Source organism: Rousettus aegyptiacus, unplaced genomic scaffold (genome assembly GCF_014176215.1).
Source record: "Rousettus aegyptiacus isolate mRouAeg1 unplaced genomic scaffold, mRouAeg1.p scaffold_m13_p_4, whole genome shotgun sequence".
Lineage (NCBI taxonomy): Eukaryota > Metazoa > Chordata > Mammalia > Chiroptera > Pteropodidae > Rousettus > Rousettus aegyptiacus.
In genome coordinates, this window is record NW_023416307.1 from 123,212,166 (window position 1) to 123,235,560 (window position 23,395).

Genomic DNA, 23,395 nt, shown 5'->3' on the forward strand with positions numbered 1-23,395 from the left:
GAAATATGGGTGAGGACTAGACACCCTGAGGACCTCATCCCTCCCCTGAGCTTCCCCCTCAAGAGCCCTCAGACCTAAGATGGCAGGGAGACAAACAAAGAGGCCAGCTTCTTCGCAATAGGGGGGACCATATGGGCATATGAGAGGGGGCCATTCTTAGTCCTTTTGAAGGCCATATCACTTCGAGTTCCAAACGCCTCTGGGGAGCAGATTTATCCTCTATAAGGACACTAAATAAATAACAATGGTCCGTATTTATCGCGCATGTTCTCAGGGTTGGCCATGCACGATTACCTTAACTTAGGGTAGCTTTACAACCCTGGGAGGGCAATGCTATGATCTCTCCAGGGACAGGTGAGGACATTGAGGCCCAGAGAGGTGAAGGCATCTGCCTGCGTTAGAAGTGGCAGAGCAAGGGTTCAAACCCAGGCAGTCAATCCAAACCCAAGGCAACAAGGCCCCAGTAGGCACGTCCGAGTGGCTGGTTGAATGCCAGTGTCCTGGGTTGGGCAGGTTCTGGGTGACTAGGCTGTGCCAGGAACAGCAGAGAGCGGCCAGGGCTATGGTCTCGGAACCCATTCAAACAAGAAGAATGAAGCGTCCGGATGTCTTTGTCTGTAAACTCGGCTCTTCAGAAGGGAGCTGGGGGAGTGGTGAATGTGCTTGTAATGCCCTCTTTGTCTGCAAGTGGAAAATATATACACATAAAGAGGCCCAGGCCCAGTCTAAGTAGCCCCAGGGACCTGGGAGCATATACGGAAAGATCCACGTGTCATGACAGGGACATGCACCACCAGAGTGAGGGCTGACTAACCTTGCCTACGATTTCCCAGCTCTGGCCCCAGAGCATGGCTGGGACCAACAATCAGGCAACTCTGTGTCCTGTGGGCTTGTTCCTGGGCCAGGTTCTAAGGGGGGGGGGGGAAGGGGGGTAGAGGAAACATCTTGGAAACAGCAAAGCCACACACAAAAGAGAGGTAGTATCATCTCATGATGATTAGCGGCTATCTGCTTCCTTAACAGCATTCCTTATCCCTGGCTCTCAAGATCCATGCAAGGCCCTAGCTCAGTTATTTCCAGATCAAGGGGGCCACACCCAAGTGCTGAGCCCCACATTTAATAGCTCATGAAGAACACGGAAAACAATGCATTAATAATATATTTTTGATTGACCTCCAAGCATCATGTTAGAAGGGCACCCCCATATATCAGCTAAGAGGTACCCAAACTTCAAGCCCCTCCACATTTCTTGTTCGTTCTATGTTGTAGACTCCTGTAGTTATTGACTATATTGTGGTAAACTGTAAAAATTGCCCATAATTCTCCACTCCTCTCATAAAGAGACAGAACCTCTTTTCCCACCTCTTCGATCTGGGTTAGTCTTGTGGCTTTCTTTGGTCAATGGGACATTAACGAAAATGATGCAAGCGGAGGCTTGAAAGTGCTCCTGCAGTGGGACTTTCCCCTTTGTTGTTTTGAAATGCCAAACTACCTGTAAATAAGCCTAGGCTAGCCTATTGGGTGATGAGACCATATGGACCCTGGAACCCCATCCAGTAGCCAGCCAATCCTTAGAAGAGTTTCCCTGATGTCCTACAGTGGACCTATTTATGAGAGAGCTCAGCAAAGACCAGAAGAACTGCCCAGCCAAGCTCAGCCCAAACTGCCAATTAGCAGAACCTTGAGCTTAAAAAATGGTTATTGCTTAAAGCCACTGAGTTTGGGGATGGTTGTTACATAGCAAAAGCTAACTGACACATTTTCACTCTATCTACTCACCTTTTCAGTTGAGTAACTACTTCAGCTTCATATATGCATTTTTCTCTGTGCAATAACAGGTTTGACGTGCTAACTATATTTGTTCTACAATACATTAAGAAACTATATCATTTTCAGACAATATAAGTACATATACTTGCCTTTGGGAAATAATTCTCATAGAGATCCCATGGGTATAGGAGTGATTGATTCCCCTCTGACAGTTAAAGAAACTGAGGCTCAGAACAGGGCAGAGACTTGCCGAAGGTTAAATAGCCAATAAAATGGCAGTACTGGGATTCGATTCCAGGCCTGTCTGAGACCAAAGGCATAGAGACGGCATAGATTTAACTTCAAATCTGCACCTACCTTCCCCTCCCCGCTACCCTACCCCAGGATAGTGACTCCCACATCCCTGGGGAGAAGATGAGGAAGTGGGTTGTCCTCTCTGCCCCCACCCACACCCTCCCTCCTTCGTTAGTGAGGCCAGCCTTACTCCCAGAACTCGATGACAGGGGAGGTAAAGTTGCTGGTGTTGAGGGTTAACCACAGGCTCTTATTCTTGCGCATAGTGTCCTCCAAGCAAGAGGGTGTGTTCCAGGTGTGGTTGCAGTGCGCCCAGGGCAGCTCCGACTGGAAAGACTGGAACAGGTAGTATGTGGCCCAGGCCAAGATGATGATGTAGTATACATTCAGGAGGGACACAATCACGATGGAGGCATAGCCGATGCCTGCAGGTGTGGGCAAGCGAGATAAGCATCAGGAGGGAGGCCAGACCCACCATGTCCACATACTCAAATGGAAAAAAATGGCATCCCATGGCCTGAGGCCAGAGGAGGCCCTTTAACAGTGACCAATAAATATTTGTAGAATGAATGGATGACTGGATGAATGGATAGATGGATAGGTGAAAGAATGGACTGTTAGATGGGATGGTTGGATGAATCAAAGTATGCATGGAGAGGGATAGATCAATGAATGAGGAGTAGATTGATAAATGGTAAGATGAATGGTTAGATGGGCCAATAGATAGTTAAATGGGTAGGATTGATGTTGGATTGATGAATGGACATTTGATTTGTTGGGTAGATGAATGGCTGGTGATTGGTTGGAAGATTAATGGATGGATGAATGAGTTGATGGGTAGATAGATGGATGACGGATGATGGATAGATGAATGAACGGACAGCCTGAATAATGAAGAAAGATTGGATGGATGGATAGACAGATTAATACAGATGACTGAATAAATAGACACACATCCTCCCTTCCTTGCCAATTATAATCATAACAGTATTATCTTATGAACACATACTAGGTACTAGACATAGAACTAAATGTTATAATAATAATAAAGAAAGCTACTATTAATTTTGGGCTTACTACATATACAAAGCACTTTTACATGACTATGTCATTTTGTCTTCACAGTAACTCTATGAAGTAAGCATATTATTTCCATTTTATAGATGAGGAAATACAGGCGCAAAGAGATTAAATGACTTTCCCAAAGTCACAAGAGTTAGCAAGAAGAGGAATAGGGATTTAAGTCCAGACAGAAAGTCTCTTAAATCTTAGTGCTTATCTTCTGTACTATACTGTGAAGCAGTTGCTAGCTTCTATATCCTTCAACTACCCAGAAAGGTGGGAACAATCAATACGTATTGAGCAGTTACTATGGGCAGCAGCATCGCATGTATCATTTGCTGGCTGCTATGTTTTATTGGGCAGAGAGAGTGCCAAGTAACTTGCATGAGGCGTCAATGTAACGGGCAGGTGCTCAGTAAAAATTTGCTGAACCAATGAACACCAGGCCCAGGGTGATCTTTGTCCCATACTCACCAGAAAACAAGGGGCAGATCTTTTCCCAGCAGGTGATGCCCCCTTCGGAGGTGTACTGGCCTATGATTACCTCTAGGAAAAACACAGGCAGGCCACCTCCAAATAGGAAAATAAAATATGGTATGAGAAATGCACCTGTGAAGAGAGCAGAGTGGGGTGAGGGTCAGGCTGTGGCTGTCACAGGAGTGGAGGCTGCAGGTGCTTGCTCCCAAGCCCTCCCGGCCAACGGAATCAAAGAAAATGAGTGAGGGACACAATAGGTAAAGGCCAAACTCTTGGACCTGGTTGAAAATTTTCTAGGCCTTAACCACCTGTCCAGCTGGCATCACCTTCCCAGTGTGCCCGCTCACCTTCCCAGTGTTCCTGCTCACCTTCTTCAAATCTATCAAAGGCTTTTTCAGCCACTAAGCCTTCGGTTAAGCTGTGCCGACAGCCTGCCTGCCTGCCCCATACTGTCTGCCTGAACAAGGACTGCTTAGCACTTAAGACTGACCTTGTTAAAACCTTCACCTACCTTCCTGCCTGGGGCGGGAAGCTGAGAAGAAATAGCTAGGAAGGGTGCAGTGATTAGATGCAAAAGAGGGGCATCTCTAGCTGGGGGTGGGTGCCAGGGGAGGAGTGAGAAACAAAGTGTCTGGCCAAGGGTTCCTACCTGGTTCCTAATGGCTTTAGCGGGCCCATAAATCCCTTGAAACTATGGACTACTTGGGTCTATGTGCACATGCTTTGCTCTGGGGAATGTCTAGGACACTCATCAGCATCCTGAAGGTGTCTGAGACCTCAACAGGTTAAGAAACCAGGCTCTAAGGCAGAATTTCCTAAAAGGTGTTTCTTCTAACGTTGGTGATAATGCAGTATGCCTTTTTCTGATGACAGATAAGCCCTCAATTATGGGCAGCTCTGCCTACCCAGTTCTCCTCCAGCCCCTCTTACTGCACAGCAAGTTAGTCCCCAGCACGTGCTGCCCGACCCAAACACCTCCCATAGCAGAGGATTCTAGCTCAGAGCCTTTAGCACATTAAAAAAACCTCAAACCCCAAAACCCAAACCAATAACAAATGAACCAACCAGACAAATAGAAACCTTACATTTAAAAAATATCTTCAATGGGTGAAAGTGGTCAAAAGGTACAAACTTCCAGTAATTAGATAAGTAAATTCTGGGGATGGAGTATACAGCATGGAGACTACAGTTCATAATACTATTATGTTTGAAAGTTGCGAAGAAAGGAATTTTTAAAGTTTTCATGACAAGAAAAAAAAACATGTTACCTGTGAGGTGATATATGTTAACGAAACTTAAATCATGGAGATCTTTTAGCACTATATATCAAATCATTATGCTGTACACCTGAAACTAATACAAGGTTTATACATCACTTATATGAATAAAACTGAAAAAAACTTCTTAATTAAAAAAGGCAAATAAAAATATCTTCACTGTATTTTTTTTCCTGAATACCTTTTCATTGTGGCAAATGATACTGGTTTTCCATTTGTGGGGGAACTACACCTGCTTTAAGTTAGGAAAACCAAAGCAAATGTCAGGAAAGACAAAGAAAGGTGGAGTCAAGAGACACGAGGGAATTTATGAAAGGAGCCTGTGAGTGTCTGACGTTTGGGAGACAATGGGCCTGGCCTCATCGCCCCTCTTCAGAGAAGGCAAACTGAAGGATAAAGAGAAGGTAAGGGATCTGCTCAAGGTAATACAGTAACACCCTGATAGACCACCACCTGATTCCCGGTCATGTTCCTCTCCTGTCTCTGAGGTGGAGTGGGCTAGGGTGGGGACGCAGCAGGCTGACAGAGGGAGGTCAAGGTGAGGACTAGGGAAAGCAGGACACAAGAGGCCACCCCGCACTCTGGCCCTACCCTTCTCCAATGCCTCATTCTGCCCAGCCTAGACTTACCTCCACCATTTTTGTAGCAGAGGTACGGAAAACGCCAGACGTTGCCCAAGCCAACGAAACCGCCAGCCACGGAGAGCAAAAAGTCGATCTTGCTGGACCACTTCTCCCTCTGCGGGGGCTTCCCCTCAGCCTCATCCTCAGGCCTTGTGCCCGGGCTCTTTCCTGGAGATGGCTTCAGGATGTCCTTGTGGAAGTCTTTTAGACACTGCAGCTTCTCCTTGGTGGCCATCTCTTCCTCGTTTTCTATGGAGGACAAAAAAGAACCCAATGCACGGTTAGTAAGGGACAGCCTCTGAGACTTCAACACAACCTCTCCCTTCTCACCCACAGTCGGGCTCTGACCCACCCAGGCCTTTGGCACAGGACCTGCCATCGTCTCATCCATCCACTGATCTGACAACATCCTGAGTGATTCAGACCTCCATCTAGGTGATGAGGAATCTAATGATTCAGAAATTGACAGGTCCCATTCCTCAGGCAACTGCTGAACAGAAGCAACGGGGCCCCATGTTTGTCATCCTCAAATGTCATATCTTATCTGACGCCTGTAGGCAGGTAAACATGAAGCCAGCCCAGCCCTGGCATCATCTCCACAAAATATGACACACCCTGGGCAGTTCTAAGGTACCTTCCAAATAACACCTGCCTGAATTTTCTAGAAATGAACAGATACTATTTCCAAATTCCAGATTTGCGTAGAAAATGATAGCTCCCATTCCACTTGTGCTTCAGCTCAGTGCCTGGCGCACAGGAAGTTTCCATCAAAGTATAGAAAATGGATGTTTATGAATTATACTTGCAATTCATTAACTAGTCATATCTCTATAGCACAAAAAGTAATTTGCACTGGTGAGGATTATGTAAGAAAGCCAGTTAATCTGTTTGTCCACCCATCTCTGTCCATTCTCTGGCTTGCCCTGACCCCTGTATTATCCAGGATCTCTTGTCCTCTGACTCTCTGTTAGGTTTGGCAATGAGATGTCCCAAGGTGGTCAAATTCCTAAGCCTCCAGGAGCTGTTCATGGTTACTCTTAGCCCACCCCTGCTTGGACCCCACTCTAGAGGATGTCTGCCACCAGCCAGGATGTAGCCCCTTCTTTCTTCCGTACCTTCTTGGGTCCCTAAGTCTTCATTCTCCCTAGTAGTTTGTCCTTGAGGGCAAGAGCATCATGAGTCCCAGCCAAGAAGAGAATGTGCCTTTCATGGGTTTACCCCCACATAATGGAAGACAGATGAGCTGGGGGACCAGAGCTAGCAGGCCTCCCCACCCCTCTGTTTCTCCATCTGCAGGATGAAAAGGATGATGGCAAAGGTGACCAACTCATAAGCAAGCAGCCTGGGACACAACTTGTTTCTCTTCATGTGTCCAAATCTGTGGTCAATACTGAAATATCAGATTTCAGAGAAAGTCAAGATTTCTAGGTTCTCTCGAAAAACTAGAAGGTCGGTAATTTTTGGCTCACATTCCTTTCGGTGACCATCAGCTGGACCAGAAGTGGCCCCGTCAATGGGCCAGCTCACTGGGGACCTCTTGTGGGCTTCCGAGTCTGTTTTGTCCAAGTTCTTAGCACTGCATGAAAATGTCTTACCCATGCCCTTGCCTCCTCGTTAATGCTCTCCTCTACTAGAACAGCACCTCCATGGGGACAAGGACCTATCTCGTTCACTGCTGTGTGCCCAGAGCCTAGTGCGCCGTAGGTCATCGGGCAAGAACTGTTGGATAGATAATTTCCGGAGTGGGATCTGCAAGCAGCTCGTGCTAAACTCTGGCTCAGCCACTTCCCAAACACAGGACTCAGCGAGTCACTCTACCTCAGAGCCTTGCTTTCCATGCCACCGAGCCAGAAAGCGTTATACGGCAGAACAAGGTGGAGGCTGCCTGAAGACCTGGGGTGTGGAAAGGGGATGTGTTGGTCTGGCCCCAGCAGCTGGGCCCACAGGGGCCGTGCTCTGAAGAGCAGAGGAACAAAAGCACAACAGAACCCCTGTTTCCCTCACGCCTCCTTCCTCTCCCCGGCTTGGGGTGGGGGACCCCAATTGTTTTCCTATCTGGTGGTGAGCAGACCAAGAAAAGGCTTCCTGGAGCCGGTGGGCGGCTCACTGAGCCCTTCCTCTGTCTCCCGGAGCACAGACTGGTGGCGGCATCCGCATGGCCTTTCTTTGCCCTGCTCCCTTGGGGCGACGCGGGGGTTCAGCCGGGCGTATGGCTACTGTAAAAATAGCCCGCACAGCCAGCATTGTTCCAGCGTTAATTTGTGCAGCCCCCGATGGTTATCTGAGCAGCCCATTGTGGGCTGGCTGGATAGGAGCATAATTGGAGGATGTGGGACTCAATTCCCTCCTAGTGAAGATGTTTTTCAAGGAATGACCCCTGAGCCTCCTCACCCAGAAGGGTTGGTTCCGCCCTTTCGGGCTCTCCTTGGATCTCAGGGCTGGAAGGCACTTCACAAGGTCAGCCAGACGGAGGCAGGGTGGCCAGCTTCTGCTCACATAGGCAGCTGGGACTGGCCAAAGTTCCTCCCCACTAGGACCTGGGGACTGCTTCTCCATGACAACCCTGAGAGTCCTGGCTCTGCCCTCTGGGACCCCAGACCCACTTGCCACACTGGTGCTCAGAGAACCCTCTAGAAATACAGGGAAAGCGGTCCCCAAGACCCCCTATGTTCTAAGCTCTGGTTTCCGACAAGATGAAGCCTCCAGCCCCCTCTCCACACGCAAGACTCCGTCTTTCCAACCCCCGTGGCCAAGCCAGGATGGGGGCAGGGCCTGAATGGGGCAGAACCGGGGCCTGCCATGTGCCTGGTGTGGTGGAGGTCTCCCAGCTCCTCATTTCCGGGGTATATCCAGAGATGCATTCCTCCATCACCATCACCAGTCCCATCTGCAGCTACTGCAATCAGAAGCCCACCTGCCCTTCAGGAATATATAGCTAACAGTGCTGCCTCTGGCTCCTTCAGGCAAACCATCCTCCATGACCTAATCCAATGCTCACTTATGCCTGGATGAGGTCACATCCAGATGTAGGCACCCTGACTCTCTCTCAAGGGGCTCATTCCAAGGCCCTCTGGAGTATCTGACCAGCCCTGTCTGTAGAAGCCTACAGCAGCAAGACGGTGGATTATGCCTCCCATACATTCCTGGCATCCACTTACGTCTCTCTATCGCCATGGTAACAACCGTGCTCCGGGCCCCAACAGCCCTTGCACTGGCATCAGAGGCAGCCTCCTCACAGACCTGCCTGCTGCTACTCTGCCCACACATACTCCCATCTATTTTCAACACAGCAGCTAGAGGCAACTTATAAAATATACTCAGATCATAACGCTCCCCTCCCCCAACCCTCCATCACTCCTAGAAGAAAATGCCAGCTCCTCTCCATGGCCTACTAGGGCCTCCAGCACAGGCTCCTTCTCCTTGGGACACTGGCCCCATAGAACTGCTTTAGTTTGTCCCTTCCTCAGGCTCAGGCTCAGGCTCAGGCTCAGGCTCTCAGCATGACTGCTCCAGGCCCTCTGGTGGCAGCCCGGCCCCCACAGGAAGCAAAGCATGAGCCCTAGCCTAGAAGTTGACGGCCACTTCTTGACTGGGTGACCTCAAGCAAGTTACTCAACTCTCTGGTCCTCAGTGTCCTCATCCGTAAAGTGGGGGATAACTGTGCTCACCTCATAGGGACATTGTGAAAAATGAATGAAAGAGATGCATGGAAAGTGCTTAGAACAGTATTTGGCATGTGACCAGTGCTCCTTAAATAGTAGCTGCTAATATTACTGTCGTTATTACTGCTATAATTCTTATCAAGTCCAACCTGACCTTGAGGTATGCAAAGCCTTAGTCCTACTCAGGGTGAAATCAGCAAGGCCCAAAGAGGCCAAGTGACACTCCCAAGGTTATGAAGCTGGTAGTAACAGCGACTAAGATGTGCCCAAATTCTTGGCTCTGCTTCTGCTGTCCCTCTGCCAGTCTAGCCTGATCTCGAAGACAACACTTGATGAGGCCCACTAATTCTCGCCCGTCGTCCCCAGCAGCCTGCCCTGTGGTTCAGTCAGCGCTTAGGCACAAGCTCCCTCCACAGGTGTCCCAGCAGCCTGCTCCCTTGCGGGCCTCTGCTGAGAGCTGTTTTCCTTGGCTCCGGGCCCAGGGCTATTTTGTAGCGACGATGATACATAATTCCCCATTTTAAGAGCTTCCTCTTGGTTATTACAGCTACGGGTGATTAGAATCGGCTCCGATACAGAGGCTCCAGGAGGAAGGCACCCTCCTTGCCCAGCTAAAACTATCCTTGTCTCTGTTCCAGGGACTGAGACCGGAACCGCCATGCCTAAAGGTCGACGTGCAGATCACCTTGTCAGCTTTGGCACGTACACAGACAGACTCGACCTGGTGCCAGCGATGCCACAGATTCAGGAGATGTTCCTTTGCTTCCCTCCAGTTGAAAATTACCAGTACTCACTCTGTGCTGAGGTATTTGCAAACAGTTTTCTGTTTTCTTTTCAAAGACCCTTCTTGTTGTAGAGGGACTTTTAAGTTTTACAGACAAGGAAGTTGAGGCTCAAGCAGGGAAGGAGACTGCAGCCAGAATTTCCGCCTCAGTTTGCCCAAGGCCTAAGGCACTGAAGCCAAGCTCAGAGAGGAGGAGTCCTCTGCATTTTTTGCAGATGGGGACACTGAGGATATGGGAAAAGGACTGCAGAGGTACAGTGAGAGTGGCAGTGCAGGGCTGGAGACCAGGCGGCCTGCCTGCCTCCTGGGCCATCCCACCTGCTCTGGCCCCAGGTGCCCACAGGATAGCCAGCTAAGCCTTGAAATGAGCTGCAGACGCTACTGCGGCTGCCTCCCCCAGCATCTGCCACTTCAGTCCAAGGCTTTGGCAAAACCAGGCCCTTGCCTTTACTTCCACGGCAAGCTGCCCAGCTGCTGAGAGGTTCTTTGCCTCAGCCTCCCCTGCAGAACCTGAACTTTCTCAAGCTTCCCACACAGCTTTCAGAGAACAAAATGACTTAAATCTCTCATTGTAACTGATTTAACCACTCAGGAGCTTCTACCATGTTTTTAATAAGAGGTCCGGTACTCCTTCCGCTTCCTCTTTAGAATACTGCCCCCACTCCAAAAGGGCCTACCACACAGCAGGCCTCTAAGATAGACCTGACAGTTACTGTTTCTCAGCAAACCTCTGGAAATTGGGCACACGGTTCCCAGCATCCCAGGACTGGGGCTGGAGGAGACCCAAGGACGGACTCATTTTACAGGTGAGGAAACCAGAAGCCTGAATGGCGCCCAGCCTGAATGGCCCCCAGCCTGTTGGGCTGGCCGTAGAATGAAGCACACGTCTGGACCCCTTGTCTACCCTTTCCTGTCTCCCCTTCCACTCCAGAGCCAGTGTTCTGAGCCTACTTGACTATGCTGTGTGACCCAAAGCAAGGAACAACCTTCTCTGTGCCTCAGTTTCCTCCCTGGTTAAAAAAATGGGAGTGAAAAATAAAACTCACTTCACAGGGATTATAGAATGATCCCTATAAAATGTTCAGCACTGAGCCTGGTACATACTAAGTGATTAATAAATATTAATCCACATTGGGATTTTATTATATTATGTGGCAAACATTATATGCTGTGTATTTTTTAAAAAGAAAGCTACATTTATTGGGCACTGACTGCATACACATTTATTCAGTACCATGCTAAGGCTTTGCAAACATTTTCTTAGCCCTTCCATTGAGTTGTTACCATTTCCATTTTGCCAATGAGTCACGGAGAGGTGAAGTCACTTGCCCAGGGTCACACAGCAAAAAAAAGGCTGCTGGAGCGTCAAATGGCTCCCAGATCTGTTTGGGCCTCTAAATTCCATGTTCTCAACCACTTGGCTGTTCGGGATCACTTACTTTAGCAATGTCACAAAGTGAAATAAGGTCTGGTGCCTTTAAGACAACTTCGAGCCACTGGACTGCGCTGACAAATTAGGGAAGTAGGTGAAGGCAAACAGGGAAGTGAGGGGCCATATGACAGATGGGGCAGGGCCTGGGGACCTGGGGAGCAGTCAGCACCCAGGGCCACAGGGATGAGCTGAGCGGACAGATGAACGCACATGGATTAGGGCCGGATAGATGGCACTATGGTCCATCCAGGGGCTTCCTCTAGCACGTGGGAAGAGTCTCCCAGGCTTCTCTACTAGATTTGAAGGGGCTCCTGTGAGCACTGTTGCCACATATTCCAGGCAAGGGACAGGCTCAGTGAGGAGGAGATCTGGGGTCAATTAGTAATGTTTGCCATGGCACGGTCCTTCCGTAGCATCCACTCAGCCGAGGAAGCTGTTAATTAAGCACCCAACCCCCCCACCCCTGCCCACCTAAAAAAGGTGAGTTGTGTTAAGAACACTATTTGACCCTCTACCTAAGATAGCTGTTATTGAAAAGAAAGTAGAACTTAATCCAAAAAAGGTCTATTTTCTTTTTTCTTAAAAAGGTACACCTTTAAAAGATTTAATCATTTGATTGAGTCATGTGGCCTGTATCCTATCTTGTTTATCTATTCCTAACTCAGGCTACGTCACACGTGACAAGCTCAAAGGCCTCAAAGCTCAAAGGCCTCAAAGCTCAAAGGCCTCCAGGGGTCTGGCAGGCAAAGGACAGGAGTACAGTAGTGAGACAACCTGGAAAGGTAGGGACTGCGGCAAAAGGGAGCCCGGATTCCAGCCATCAGCAGCTCTCCTGAGCTCCAGCTACTGGGATTAGGGTCTGCTGAGGCCAGATCCTCCAATTTCTCAAGAGAGGCTGAAATCTGAGATGCATGGGCATACACATTTTCCTATTTCTAAAACACTGTGTGTGCTAAACACAAATACAGTTTGCCCTCTTTTGTCATGTCATTGTCCCAGTTTACCCAAGGTGGCCACAAAAAAGGGCAGGATGGGCTCGCCTGGACATGCTGACCAGCCCAGCCTCACAGGCCCAATGGCTCACCCCAGTGAGGTCATCCAGGAAACCTGGCATTGTTTTCCCCGGACAAAGCCGAAACAATGAGCAACAGTATTCTGGTCCTAGTGAAAGTGAATTTTGTTTAGGGAATTGTTTTCAGCATGACATCCCGGGGAGACAGGGGCTTATTATCTACCTGGGGCTCAGTGTTTGTGGGCAAGGTCCTCCCTTCTCCTGATCTAATTGCAACCCACCGCCCAACGAAAGTTCAGGACTGCCTTCAGAGACCCGCCCCCACCTCCACTGAGAGCACCTGCCTGGCTCAGGTTCCCTGCAACCTACAGAAGTGTTTACTTCTCCCCAAGCCTCATAGAGCCTCCCATTTCACAGATCAGGAAGCTGAAGCTCAGAGAAGGGGAGGATCTGGCCCAGGCCACACAGTCACAAGGTAGTGGACCAAGATTTGCACCCAGATCCTGACTCCATACTACCTGAGGGGCAAGGTGACCTCTAAACAGGGACCCACCAGAGCAGGTCATACTTCTTCTTGGTTTGCGGTTTGCAAAGGAAAAAGTGGGTGAAGGCGGACAGGTTTTGCAAAGGACTGGCCTCTGAGACACCACCAGTTGGGGGGCAGGCAGGATGTGGGCCCAATGTACAGCCACCTTGTTTTCTCGCCCTCACAAAAACACTTGCAGGTAAAAGGTCTGGGGACTGGGTCCAAATATTTTTCTTATCCTTTTGGAAGTGGCAGGCCCTGACCCAAAGCCTAGAGACCACACATGGCCAGCAGAGATGAAACAAAAAAAGAGGATGGGCAAACTGCAGGGGGGCAAGAGAGGGAAAACGCTGGAGGAGGCTCCCCTGTAGTAGGGCCGGGCCTGGGGAAGGGTGGAGAGGGATGGGGTCAGGTTGGTTGGGCGTTTCCCCCACCCCAGGTGAAGGCAAACTGGGCACAGGCCGTGCCCAAAACAGAGGGGCCCCAGGCACTGGCTGAGCAGATCGTGGAGTCAGGAGACAGAACTAGAAGACAAAAAGCTGGGTCTAATTCGATTCCACTGGTTCACGCAGGCCAAGTACTTCCCTTCACATTTCGGATACCCAGGGATAAAACAGAGCAAGGATAGCTTTGGCAAGCACTGATTGCTAGATAAACATTTACTGACAACCTACCCTACGCGGTGTTCGGCATAGCTCCAGAAACTGAGGGCATGGATGTGAGCCCTGAGGAACTGACATTCCAGAAGGGGAGACGGACACCAAACCCATTAATGAATTAATAGTTGTGACTGGGGCCGGCACGTAGAACCAAGCAGGATGAGGGACAGGTGATGAGGGCGTGGGGAGTCAGAGACCCCCCTCTGAGAAGGTGATGTCTCGTAACGGCAGACACTCACTGGCTCTGGGCAGGCCCCACACTAAGCTCTTTCAGGCACCAACTCATCTATTCCTCTCAGCAGCCCGAATGAAGGAATGAGGCCCAGAGAGGTCAAGCCACTTGCCCAAAAGTCACACAGTTGGGATTCATTCAAACCTAGACAATCGGCTGTAGGGTCCGCTCCAGAGTCTGTGCTTTTAACCACACTGAAGCTGAGATCTGCTCGGCAAATATCTGGCCTTCTCAGAGTAGGGAACAGCATGTGCAAAGAGGGCAACACTGGCCCACACTGGGCATAGTAAAGGTAAAGGGAAGGCCAGTGTGGGACAGAGGGCAAAGAAGCATGATCAGGGTGACCTGGAAAGGCAGCCATGGAGGCCAGGGATAGAATCTGGCTTTTGCTGACCCACCGAAGGCTCAGCTTGTCAGCTAAAAGCCCCTTCCTATCACCAATGACCTGGCCAGGCACTCCCCTTCCACGCTGGGAGGGGCTTTGCAGGCCCATGGTGGGCTCTCCCCTGTAAGCACTTGCTAGTGAGGACTTTCTAGTGGGGGCCTATAGTGCCTGAGTCCTTACCCCTGACATGCTGGAGCCGCCCAGCCTCCTCCTCATGAGCCGGGTCCCTGTAAGATGGGCTGAAGGCAGCTGCAAAGAGGGACAAGCCAAGGATGGGTGGCCGAAAATCCTTTCCCTTGGCCAAGAGCCACCACACCGGTGACACAGAGAAGAAAATGTTCTTGTACACCAAGTCTAGATCCCTCATCCCTCCATGGGCGAGGCCCGTGGGTTCAGAAAGAACAGGGTCAGCCTTTGATGCTATTCAGTCTCAGACAAGTTACTTCCCCATACTGGATGGGCCCTTGTTCACCTGGAGTTGGTCAAGACAAAAGCCCCAACTGTCCTGTCAACTGGCCCAGGCCCATTGCAGGGTGTGTGGGGTCACCTTCATGCCCTCAAGGTGCTAATGCACAGAGGCAGTGGTGAGCGGCTTGGGGAGCGGCTCATTTTGTCAGAGTAACAGAAATTATTCTACAAGTTCAGAAAGAGGACAGGAGTATGCTTTTGGGTCAAGGGAGAATGAGAGCTGCTTCAAAGAGCAGGTCTCATGATCCCTTCAGGTTGGGCCCAGCAGCCTGGCTGGCTCTAGACTCCAGAGGAAGGCACCTCTCAGATCCTGTCCAAAGTGACTCAGAACCCAAATGCCACTTAGTAGATTTCCAGCATACACTACTATATCCAAAGCTTAGCTAAAGAGGAGGATTAGGGAGACGAGGGGGGCCGCCATGATGTCTACTGGGCACTCAGGGGCCTGTTTGCAGGCACAGGGCAGTGAGTCAGCAGGCAACGGCCTCTAGGTACTGACTCACCAGCCGCAAGCCTGTCACTCTTCTCCCTGTCAGCTTCCCCATCACCCCGGCCCTCAGCCTGGTTTTGCCGGAAGTGGGGGTGGGCGGGGTAGGGTCAACCACAATCCTGAGGCAGGCTCTGCAGAGCCCAGGATTATTTCTGGAGGCCACAAAAAAAAAAAAAAAAGAGACATGAGAAAAAAGAAAGGGTTGGTTTCCATTTCCTCAAACTTCCCCTTTTAAGCAGTAAGAACCTTAAAGCCACCCTCCTCTCATTGGCTGTGAAAAGCAAACAGAGCAGCCCCGCCCTTGCTCTATAGAAAGTGGAGACAGGCCGGCCTTGGGTGACAAGGCCAGCTAATGGCATGCCTATGGCCCAGTGCCTGCTCAGAGCCCAGCCACGCCCAGCTCTGTCACCAGAGCACTCCAAGAAGTCACAGCTCCCAGGAAACCAGCCAGGGCACTCTTTGCTCTAGGGCCTTGGGCAAGTCACCTCTCTCAGACTCAGTGTTACTCTCTGTAAAGTGGGCATAAAATCCCATCTACAGTGTGTGAAAACTCCTAGCTTGGTACATGTTTGTAAACAAGCTCCTTGTTATTGTTCCTCTTTTAAACAGGTTTCTCGACAACTAGGAAGGTCCTTCATCTTCCTTCCTAGCTCCACCCTTAACTTCACCCTCATTTAGAAATTTAGCTCAAGGAAAAAGTTTGGTGCCTCTAGAATGAAATAGCCTAGGATTTAGCAAGACAGAAGATAGATAAGCAATGTCTGCCGCCTGTGCCCGTGTTTCAGAGCAAAGGGGCCTGTTGTCTAGACTTTTGTTCCACTTACCTGGAAGTAAAGTTTCAGGTGTCTACCACCATCTAGAGCCCACCCATGATCCCCAGAAGCTACTAAACCACACCTTGGCTCATGCTGTTCCCTTAATCTGTCACACTGTTCCCCAAGTAACCGATAGACAATATCCCAGGACAAAGGCCCCAAGGACTTCCTAGTGCTGTGCTTGGGCTCCAGGGGCCACACCACACTCACCAGCCCCTACTGTAATTGTCTGCTTGCTCCTCTGTCACCCAGGGCCTGCTTTCTAACAGGGCCTGACACTGTGAACACTTCGGGCTCAGGACTCTGGCGACACTCAGTGTAGGAATAAATATCTTCTACCTTGTAGCTGTGAGGGCTCCTCAGTCAGGGTGCTAGAGCAATGACAGACATGTAGGCCACAGACAGGGCTGTCGACAGAGGAAGAATGCGCCCTACATTCCCTCTTCTAGAGAGAGGGGATGTGTTCCTAGCATTTAAGCACAGTTACCCCCAAATGGTCAAAGCTCTACAAAGCTCTGACTTTTTTTGAGAGATGAGTCCCCAAGCTTTAGGAAATCAATTCTCATTAAACAACACGTTCCCTGAGCACCTTCCAAAAATGACTGAAGTAAATTCTTCCCAGTCCCCTGAAGGTTTGCGCGGTGCTAGAAGAAGCTCCTGGATCCCGCACAAAACCCAAAAACTAAAAATGGGTCCTTAGAGGTCTTGGTATATGCAAATGCAAGCCCATTTTCTAGATGAGGAAACCAAGGCCCAGGACCCCCAGCAGAGCAATGACAAGACACAATAGCCTCTTTTACAGATAGACCACCAGAGCTGCAGGGAACTCATTTCGCAGAAGGGAAACTGAGGCTGGAAGAAGGTGGTCAAGGGTGGGGACGCTCCTGAAGCCCCCAAACCAGTGGAATACAGTAAAGCTCTTATTCCAAACCTGGGTGGACCCAATTCCTATCTAATTCCATCAGGTCGGTGGCTGCTGGTGCAGCAGCAGTGTTAACGTCCAGGACTACAAGATGGTGCCTAACAGCAGCTATTGCTTGACTAGAAGAACAACTCAGCATTAAAATACACGCAGGGGTTGGAGTGGGCTCGCGGCCTCCATCTCCCTTAACCTTTCATTGCAGTTCCACTTACACGTTGACAATGTCTGCCAAGAGTGCAGTGTTGGGGGTATGGCACGGCCTCCTTACTGCTTGTCACGCATGCACCCTCACAATGCAAGGCCTCCCCAACCACTGGACACTCCGCAGGGGTGTGCCCTGAACTCTGCCAAGCTTGTTTCTAGCAATCCCCACTCCCCACCATGTCGCCCTCAGCTCAAGAACTAGCGGAGGCTCCCAACTGCTCGCAGAATCCCTAAACTTTCCCTGGAGTCCACGGCTCTTTACACTTTTCTGGCCCTGTCCTCAGTCTCTGCCACTTTATTTTTCCTATTTTCCTGCATGAGTCCTAGAGCCTCCTCGTTCTCCCCAGCATTACCCCATTCAGCCCTATGCTTTGTTTGTGGGTTCTTTTATGTTTAGGTGGATCCCACCTCGAAGACCTGGCCCAAGTTTGGCCTCCTCCAGGAAGCCCTTTCTTCCCGCCCCACTCTCTACCCTCCTCTCTGGCCTGCATTAGTCCACTATTCGCCATGTGCTGGGCTCTTGCTCAGAACTGTGTGACTCTGGACCAAGTGTGAAGCTCTCCTTGGAAAACCTCAGTTTCTTCATCTGTAAAACGGGCCCCATAATCTGGAAAACCATCCCTTGCTGAAGTTACTGGGCTCTTGGGCAGAGCTGGTGGATGACCAAGATCCTCACATGTGCTGGAACAGCAACATCATCTGGAACTCCAGCTGATAATGCAGGCACCTACCCCACCCCAGATCGATGGACCCTGAACCTTCATGGCTGTTAAACCAGCCTCCCAAGTGAATCTTAGAATCAGGAGAAGTTGGGAACAGTGGTGCCAATGAATTGGAGACACTTGGTAAAACATAAAACGAAATCAACCAATAAAAAGACTACTGTTAGCTGATAACAATGCACATGAGTATGCATGTGTGTGCCAGGCTCTGAGCAGCCGGGGGCTGCGTGCAGCTGGCTCTCACTTCCATCAGCCCAGTAGGTCCAGGGCCTGCCCCAATAATCCTTTGTGCAGACTCGATAGTTTGCCATTGGTTCTCCTGCTCCCGATGCTCCTTACAGTCTCCCTGAGGGTGGACACTGTTGTCCCCAGTTTACAGATGAGAAAACTGAGGCTCAGAGAGGATAGGACCTAGCTCAAAGTTACCCAGTGAGGAGCAACAGAGCCAGAATTTGAACCCAGGACAAAGGCAGCACTCCTTTTATCTGCTTGATCAAGTAAAAAGGAGTTTGAGAAATAACAGATGAGGAAGGGCAGGTGGGCTACCTGGGGCTTTGGAGTAGGCAGTTGAATGGAGAACGTCGGATCCTGGGGGCACGAGCATCAGAGACACCCCTACCCAGGCAGGTGCACAAGAGAAGCCTGGACCTGGCCCCAAAACCTGGTGAGGCACAGTCCAGCCCAACAGGCCTCAGGCAGAGTCTCCAAACACAGGGACAAGGCACAGAGCATATTGCCTGGAACTTGCAACCTCCCTGGCTGTCGCCCCAGCAGGAGGGGGCGTCACTTGTTCCCTAAAGTAGGGGTAGCAGGTAGGGACTACCCAAAAGGAGAAACACCTGTCCCTAAAATGCCAACTCCCCAAACACAAGAACAATAAGAAAGGTTCCAAAAGGCCCTGGTGAGTCCCTAGCTCTGCCAATGATCACTGCTTGACCAAGGCAAGGCTTGACTCTCTTTGGGCTGTGCTTTAGATCAGCTGACTGAGAGACCCCAACAATTTGGAAGCACACACACAGACACACACCAACACAGATTCTCTCCCTCTCTCTCTCTCTCTCGCTCTCTGCTAAGACAACCTCCCCAGCAGAAGACAAACCTCTCTGTGCCCCAGTTTCATCAAATATAGAAAGGAGATAGTAATAGTACCTACCTCTGAGGGTTGTTGAGACTAAATGAGCTAATATGTATAGATCACTTAGAATGGCACCTGGACAAAGTGTCAGATATCAAGATGATGGCCAAAATCACTCACACGCTCCCTGAAACTAGTGACAGCCTGGACTCACAACCAATGCTCTGCTGGGCAACGCCAGGCCCACTGGGCATCTCACATAGCCAAGACCAGGGTTCAAATGCAGGTCAGCCACATCTGGGATAATACCCCTGCCTCTGCCCAGCTGCCTCTCCCCTTCTATTCCAAGTTCCTCTCCTCTTCCACAGTAGGTAGGATTTGGGGTTCCCCCCAGTATATTGCTGACTGAGGGATGATGCGGGTGCTGTGGGCTGGTACTCCCTGCCCCTCCCCTATCCAGTCTTGGGGTACAGCTGAAGAACATCTTAGGCAGCTGATGTGAGGAAGGACAGGCAGCCAACCAGGGCCTGCAGCCCCCATGCAAGGTGTTGGTGCCATTCTGGCGCTCAGGGCTATGGTACCTGCCAAGACAGGGAGGTGGCACAGATGGGGCCTAGGTTTGAAAGCAGACAAACACTTTGCTGTGACACTGCTGGGCAAGAGGACTATACAGTAGCCTTGACAACCCATGGGGACAACCGCAGACCAGCTGCTTGGAGCAGAGTGGTCAAGGGGCCTCCCTCCTTTCTTCCTGCTGGTCACAGAGGGAGACTCTGGGCAGCTGTGAAGAAAATCTTCCGGAGAGGAAGGTGGCACTGCTGGTGCCCCCGCCGCAGGATGACTACAGTTACAGAAATCAAATACTGTGAACCCTCCACTATTCCTGGCATCTTCAAAACCCCAGATGTCCCTGGGTACCTGAGACCCTTCGCCAGGCCATCACTGAATGACAGAGCAGCCCAGGACCTCATGTCCAGAGTTCACAGATAAGGAGAGCAAGGCCTAAAAGGAGAAGGGGCTTGCCAGGAAGCTCTAGAGTCAGGCGGCTAGGGATCAAATCCTGGCTCTACTGTGCGACCCTGGGCAGCCTACTGTGCCTCAGGTTCCTCAGCCGAAAAACCAAGGTAATAGTAGCGTCAACCTCCCAGACAGAGAGGTGATCATATGAACTGATGCAGTAAACCACTCAGCAGGGAGCCAGGCACACAGACAGGTAAACATCAAGAAGTCATGCAGGAGTGCGAACATGTATTCACATTGGAGCAAATCTCAGATTAGTACCTACTAGGAGGAAGGCAAGACAGCAGCGAGTATTGTGGTTGGCTCTCAGAGTCTTCCAGAGCTTCCGTTCCATAGCTGTCCAGCACCAGGTCTGAGTCAACCTGGGTGAGCCTTTACCAGCCCCAAGTGCAACGAGAAAGTGAAGGGCGCAGGGTCCAGGCGGGTGGTGGGGGACTGCCAGGGCACCATTCTTAAACCTGATTATCTCTACCTGCTAACATCCAGTCTTCTGACTTTTCGGGGGTATGAAAAAAGGTCATTTCTTTCAGAACATCATAGTAAGAGCAGATGGGGTCTTTTAAAAAGTCGATGTTAAGTGATAAAATAAAAAGTTTACCAGCCCATTCTTCAACCCCAATTTGTTTTTTGAACATGTACTAGTTCATGAAATTCAACGCCATCATTTGGTCTAACGTGCCCATTTTACAGGTGGAGAAACTAAGGCTTAAGTATAATAATAGCTTCGGTCTTAATGTTTCAACTCCGTGTATTATTTTCCACCCACTCCTACTGTTCGGATGCTTAAGACTAGCTCGACTCATTTTGGGAGCTCTTTCCCAAGCCCAGGGGAATCCGGAGCCCCAAATCCCATAGAGGTCCTTGACTCCAAGGGAACACCTTACCTATTTACCTGGTGATCTACCTTCGGTCAGCTCAGGGACTGAGAGGCTCCATCAAGCAAGGATTTGGGAAGACAGAGGGTCCCACTGGTGGTCTGGGGTGAGCAACCTGGGTGAGCAGTTCCCAGCATGGGGAGCCATGGCCTGCCCCAAGCTGGATGCTTCTGAAGAAGACCTGTTCCCACCAGGCCCCCAGCAGGGCCACTGAGGTCAGAATTCAGAAGCACCTGAGGGCTCCCACATTTGTCCCCTGCTCCTCTCCCAGCCAGGCAGACTCCTGGAACAGTTTCCTAGGTAACTGCAGTTGGCAACCTCAAAAGCTTAAATCATAGAAGGCAGCCTAGTGTGGTTCTCTAAGGGGACAGAGGCTCCATAAGGAGCCAGACATAGGTGAACAAGCAAACGTGACTTACCCCGGGCACTAGGAAATGAGGCATATCAGAAGTCTGCAAAGATACAGAAGATAACCACCCAGCACCTTGGCTCTGGGCCTCAGACTATCTCCTTCCAACATAGCTCAGGTGCCCTGAGACTCTGTTCTCCAGAAAACGCTGCTGACTAGAAATGTCCCTTAGCAGAACTAGAGCCAGAGAGGGTTCCTAACCATAGAACTTACCATCTCTATACACCATTGCCTGGGAGGCCCTGGGCTTTTGCATCTTGGGGCATTTATAGGCTGCTTTAGGCCTTGAAAGGCACATCCCTGCTCTTCACCACCTTTTTCAAATTTCACCTCCTTCAGGAAGCCCTCCCTGACAATTCCCCCGTCTATCTCCCCAACTGAATGAGTTGCTCATTCCTCAGCTACAATTCTCAAATCTTCCTCTGTGGTCACAGATCAATCACAGGGTGCTCTAGGGCAGGAGGTGGGCCTCAGGAGGCAGCCAATAAGGAGGACCCTGGTCTACCATTGTCGTAATAACCCTTTGTTCTAATTCCCGACAGTTCTTATATCCTAGAAACAATAACTGCAGCTAACATTATGTGCCTGGCACTGTGCTGTGCACTTGCTATATAATTCTAGCTAATAGTAATTTTTAAAATTATGCTAAATATGTTTTCCTATTTCCGGAAATTATTGATTACGGTCACGTACTTTTCTCCTATAATTAGCCCAAAGGTAATGAGACTTCATAGCATTTTCTGAGTCTGAAAAGACAAAAAGCACACTCGAAATGCTTTAAACGTATGGAAAATCCTCCAACTGCACAGCCAGTTCCAGAGAGGAATGCCAGTTCCCCAGGCTAAGTGCACGTGTGCCAAGCTCAGCATCTGGCACTTGGGTGTCATAATTCACCCAGTTCTTATCAACCACCCTACGAGATGAGGGAAAAAGTCTCCTTTTACTCTTCGAGGGCAAGGATGCAGGAGATTTAGGCCGCAACTATAAATACCCCGTATGAGATTCAGAGATATTGAGCGACTTGACCAAGGTTGCACAGCCAGGAAGAGGCAGGGCTCCAGAGTCTTGTGTTCTCAGCCATTGGGCTCTGAGGCATCTCCTGGCTGTGAACTTGGACACCAAGAAGTCCCCCTCTTCACCTGACACAGAAGGAAACTGAGACTGGAAGGAGGTAGGGGTGTCATTTTGCAAACAGCCAGCTAGATTAGAATCTAGGTCTCTTGAATGGGCCCAAATCATGGGTATCTTCTTGGACTAGGTCGCAGCCAGCCTCAACCACAGAACTGCAACTACCAAAACATCCAAATAGCTGAGGATTTATGCTAAGTGCTTCACAAAGACCTTCCCATTTAATTATGTGGGATGCAAGGATGACTAAACACTAGCCCCTCAGGCCAGGAAGAGCTTTTAACATTTAAATTCAGCCTGCCCAGAGCAATTAAGTAGCTCAGGTCCAGGAGTGTGGCTAATCTCAATGAATTGATGAAGGGAATCCAGGGGTCCAGTCTTCAAGCCCATGTTATTTTTGGAACCGTAACTGCCTCCTTCTGCCACCAACACGGTCACCTCCTCTGAGTGTTCTTTCACCCTGACCTTCCTGCAAAGTGTCCCATCCACTGCAGTCTGGGGCTTAATCAGCTTACGCATCCTGTAGATAGCCTGGGCGGTCTTGAAAAAGTCTCCTTTTACTCTTTGAGGGCAAGGATGCAGGAGATTTAGGCCGCAACTATAAATAGTTGAGAAATCCGTCCTTTTTAATTGACTCATCTATTTATTTGGTCAGTCAGTTCCTGCTGACCCTTAGATGGCCGAGTTCTACATAATTCCTGCCCAATACTGTTGTCATTGGAGAGAAGGGACCCTACTGGCCTCTCAAGCTTTGTTCACTAAATTCCCCAACAGGCAGTCCCCAACCCCCTGAGACTCTTTCCCCAAAAATGCTTGACCTAGTTCCACTTTTGCCGACGCTGTCACCGAAAAAAGATTTTTACTGGAACCTAACTCTACCATTTGCCAGCTGTAGGAAGTAGTGACCTCAGGAATGTCACTTCCCCTTGGGGCCTCAGTTGCATCATCTGTAAAATGGGGCATCTCACATTACACAAGGGAAAGTACAAGGAAGTGCCTCAATACTCAGTTGAATTTGCTCTCAGGAGAAACAGTATGACCCTGAAAGATCAGCCACCTTTTATTTCATACA

The 23,395-nt window shown here is 49.9% G+C and overlaps 1 protein-coding gene across 3 annotated transcripts in view; it reads right to left on the reverse strand.

The window, feature by feature from the left end:
- SLC6A6 (solute carrier family 6 member 6) overlaps positions 1-23,395 on the reverse strand; it is an 81,690-nt gene that overhangs the window by 35,694 nt on the left and 22,601 nt on the right. For 2 of the 3 annotated variants that reach the window (XM_016141859.2, XM_016141860.2), the window contains 3 exons: positions 5,510-5,752; positions 3,601-3,735; positions 2,255-2,489 (listed from right to left, as the gene is read on the reverse strand). In XM_016141859.2, coding sequence (XP_015997345.1) covers positions 2,255-2,489; positions 3,601-3,735; positions 5,510-5,738 — 599 coding nt within the window. In that variant the 5' untranslated portion in view covers positions 5,739-5,752. Of the gene's footprint in view, positions 1-2,254; positions 2,490-3,600; positions 3,736-5,509; positions 5,753-6,618; positions 8,832-23,395 lie in introns of those variants that run through there. The other variant, XM_036219800.1, reaches the window with a different exon arrangement.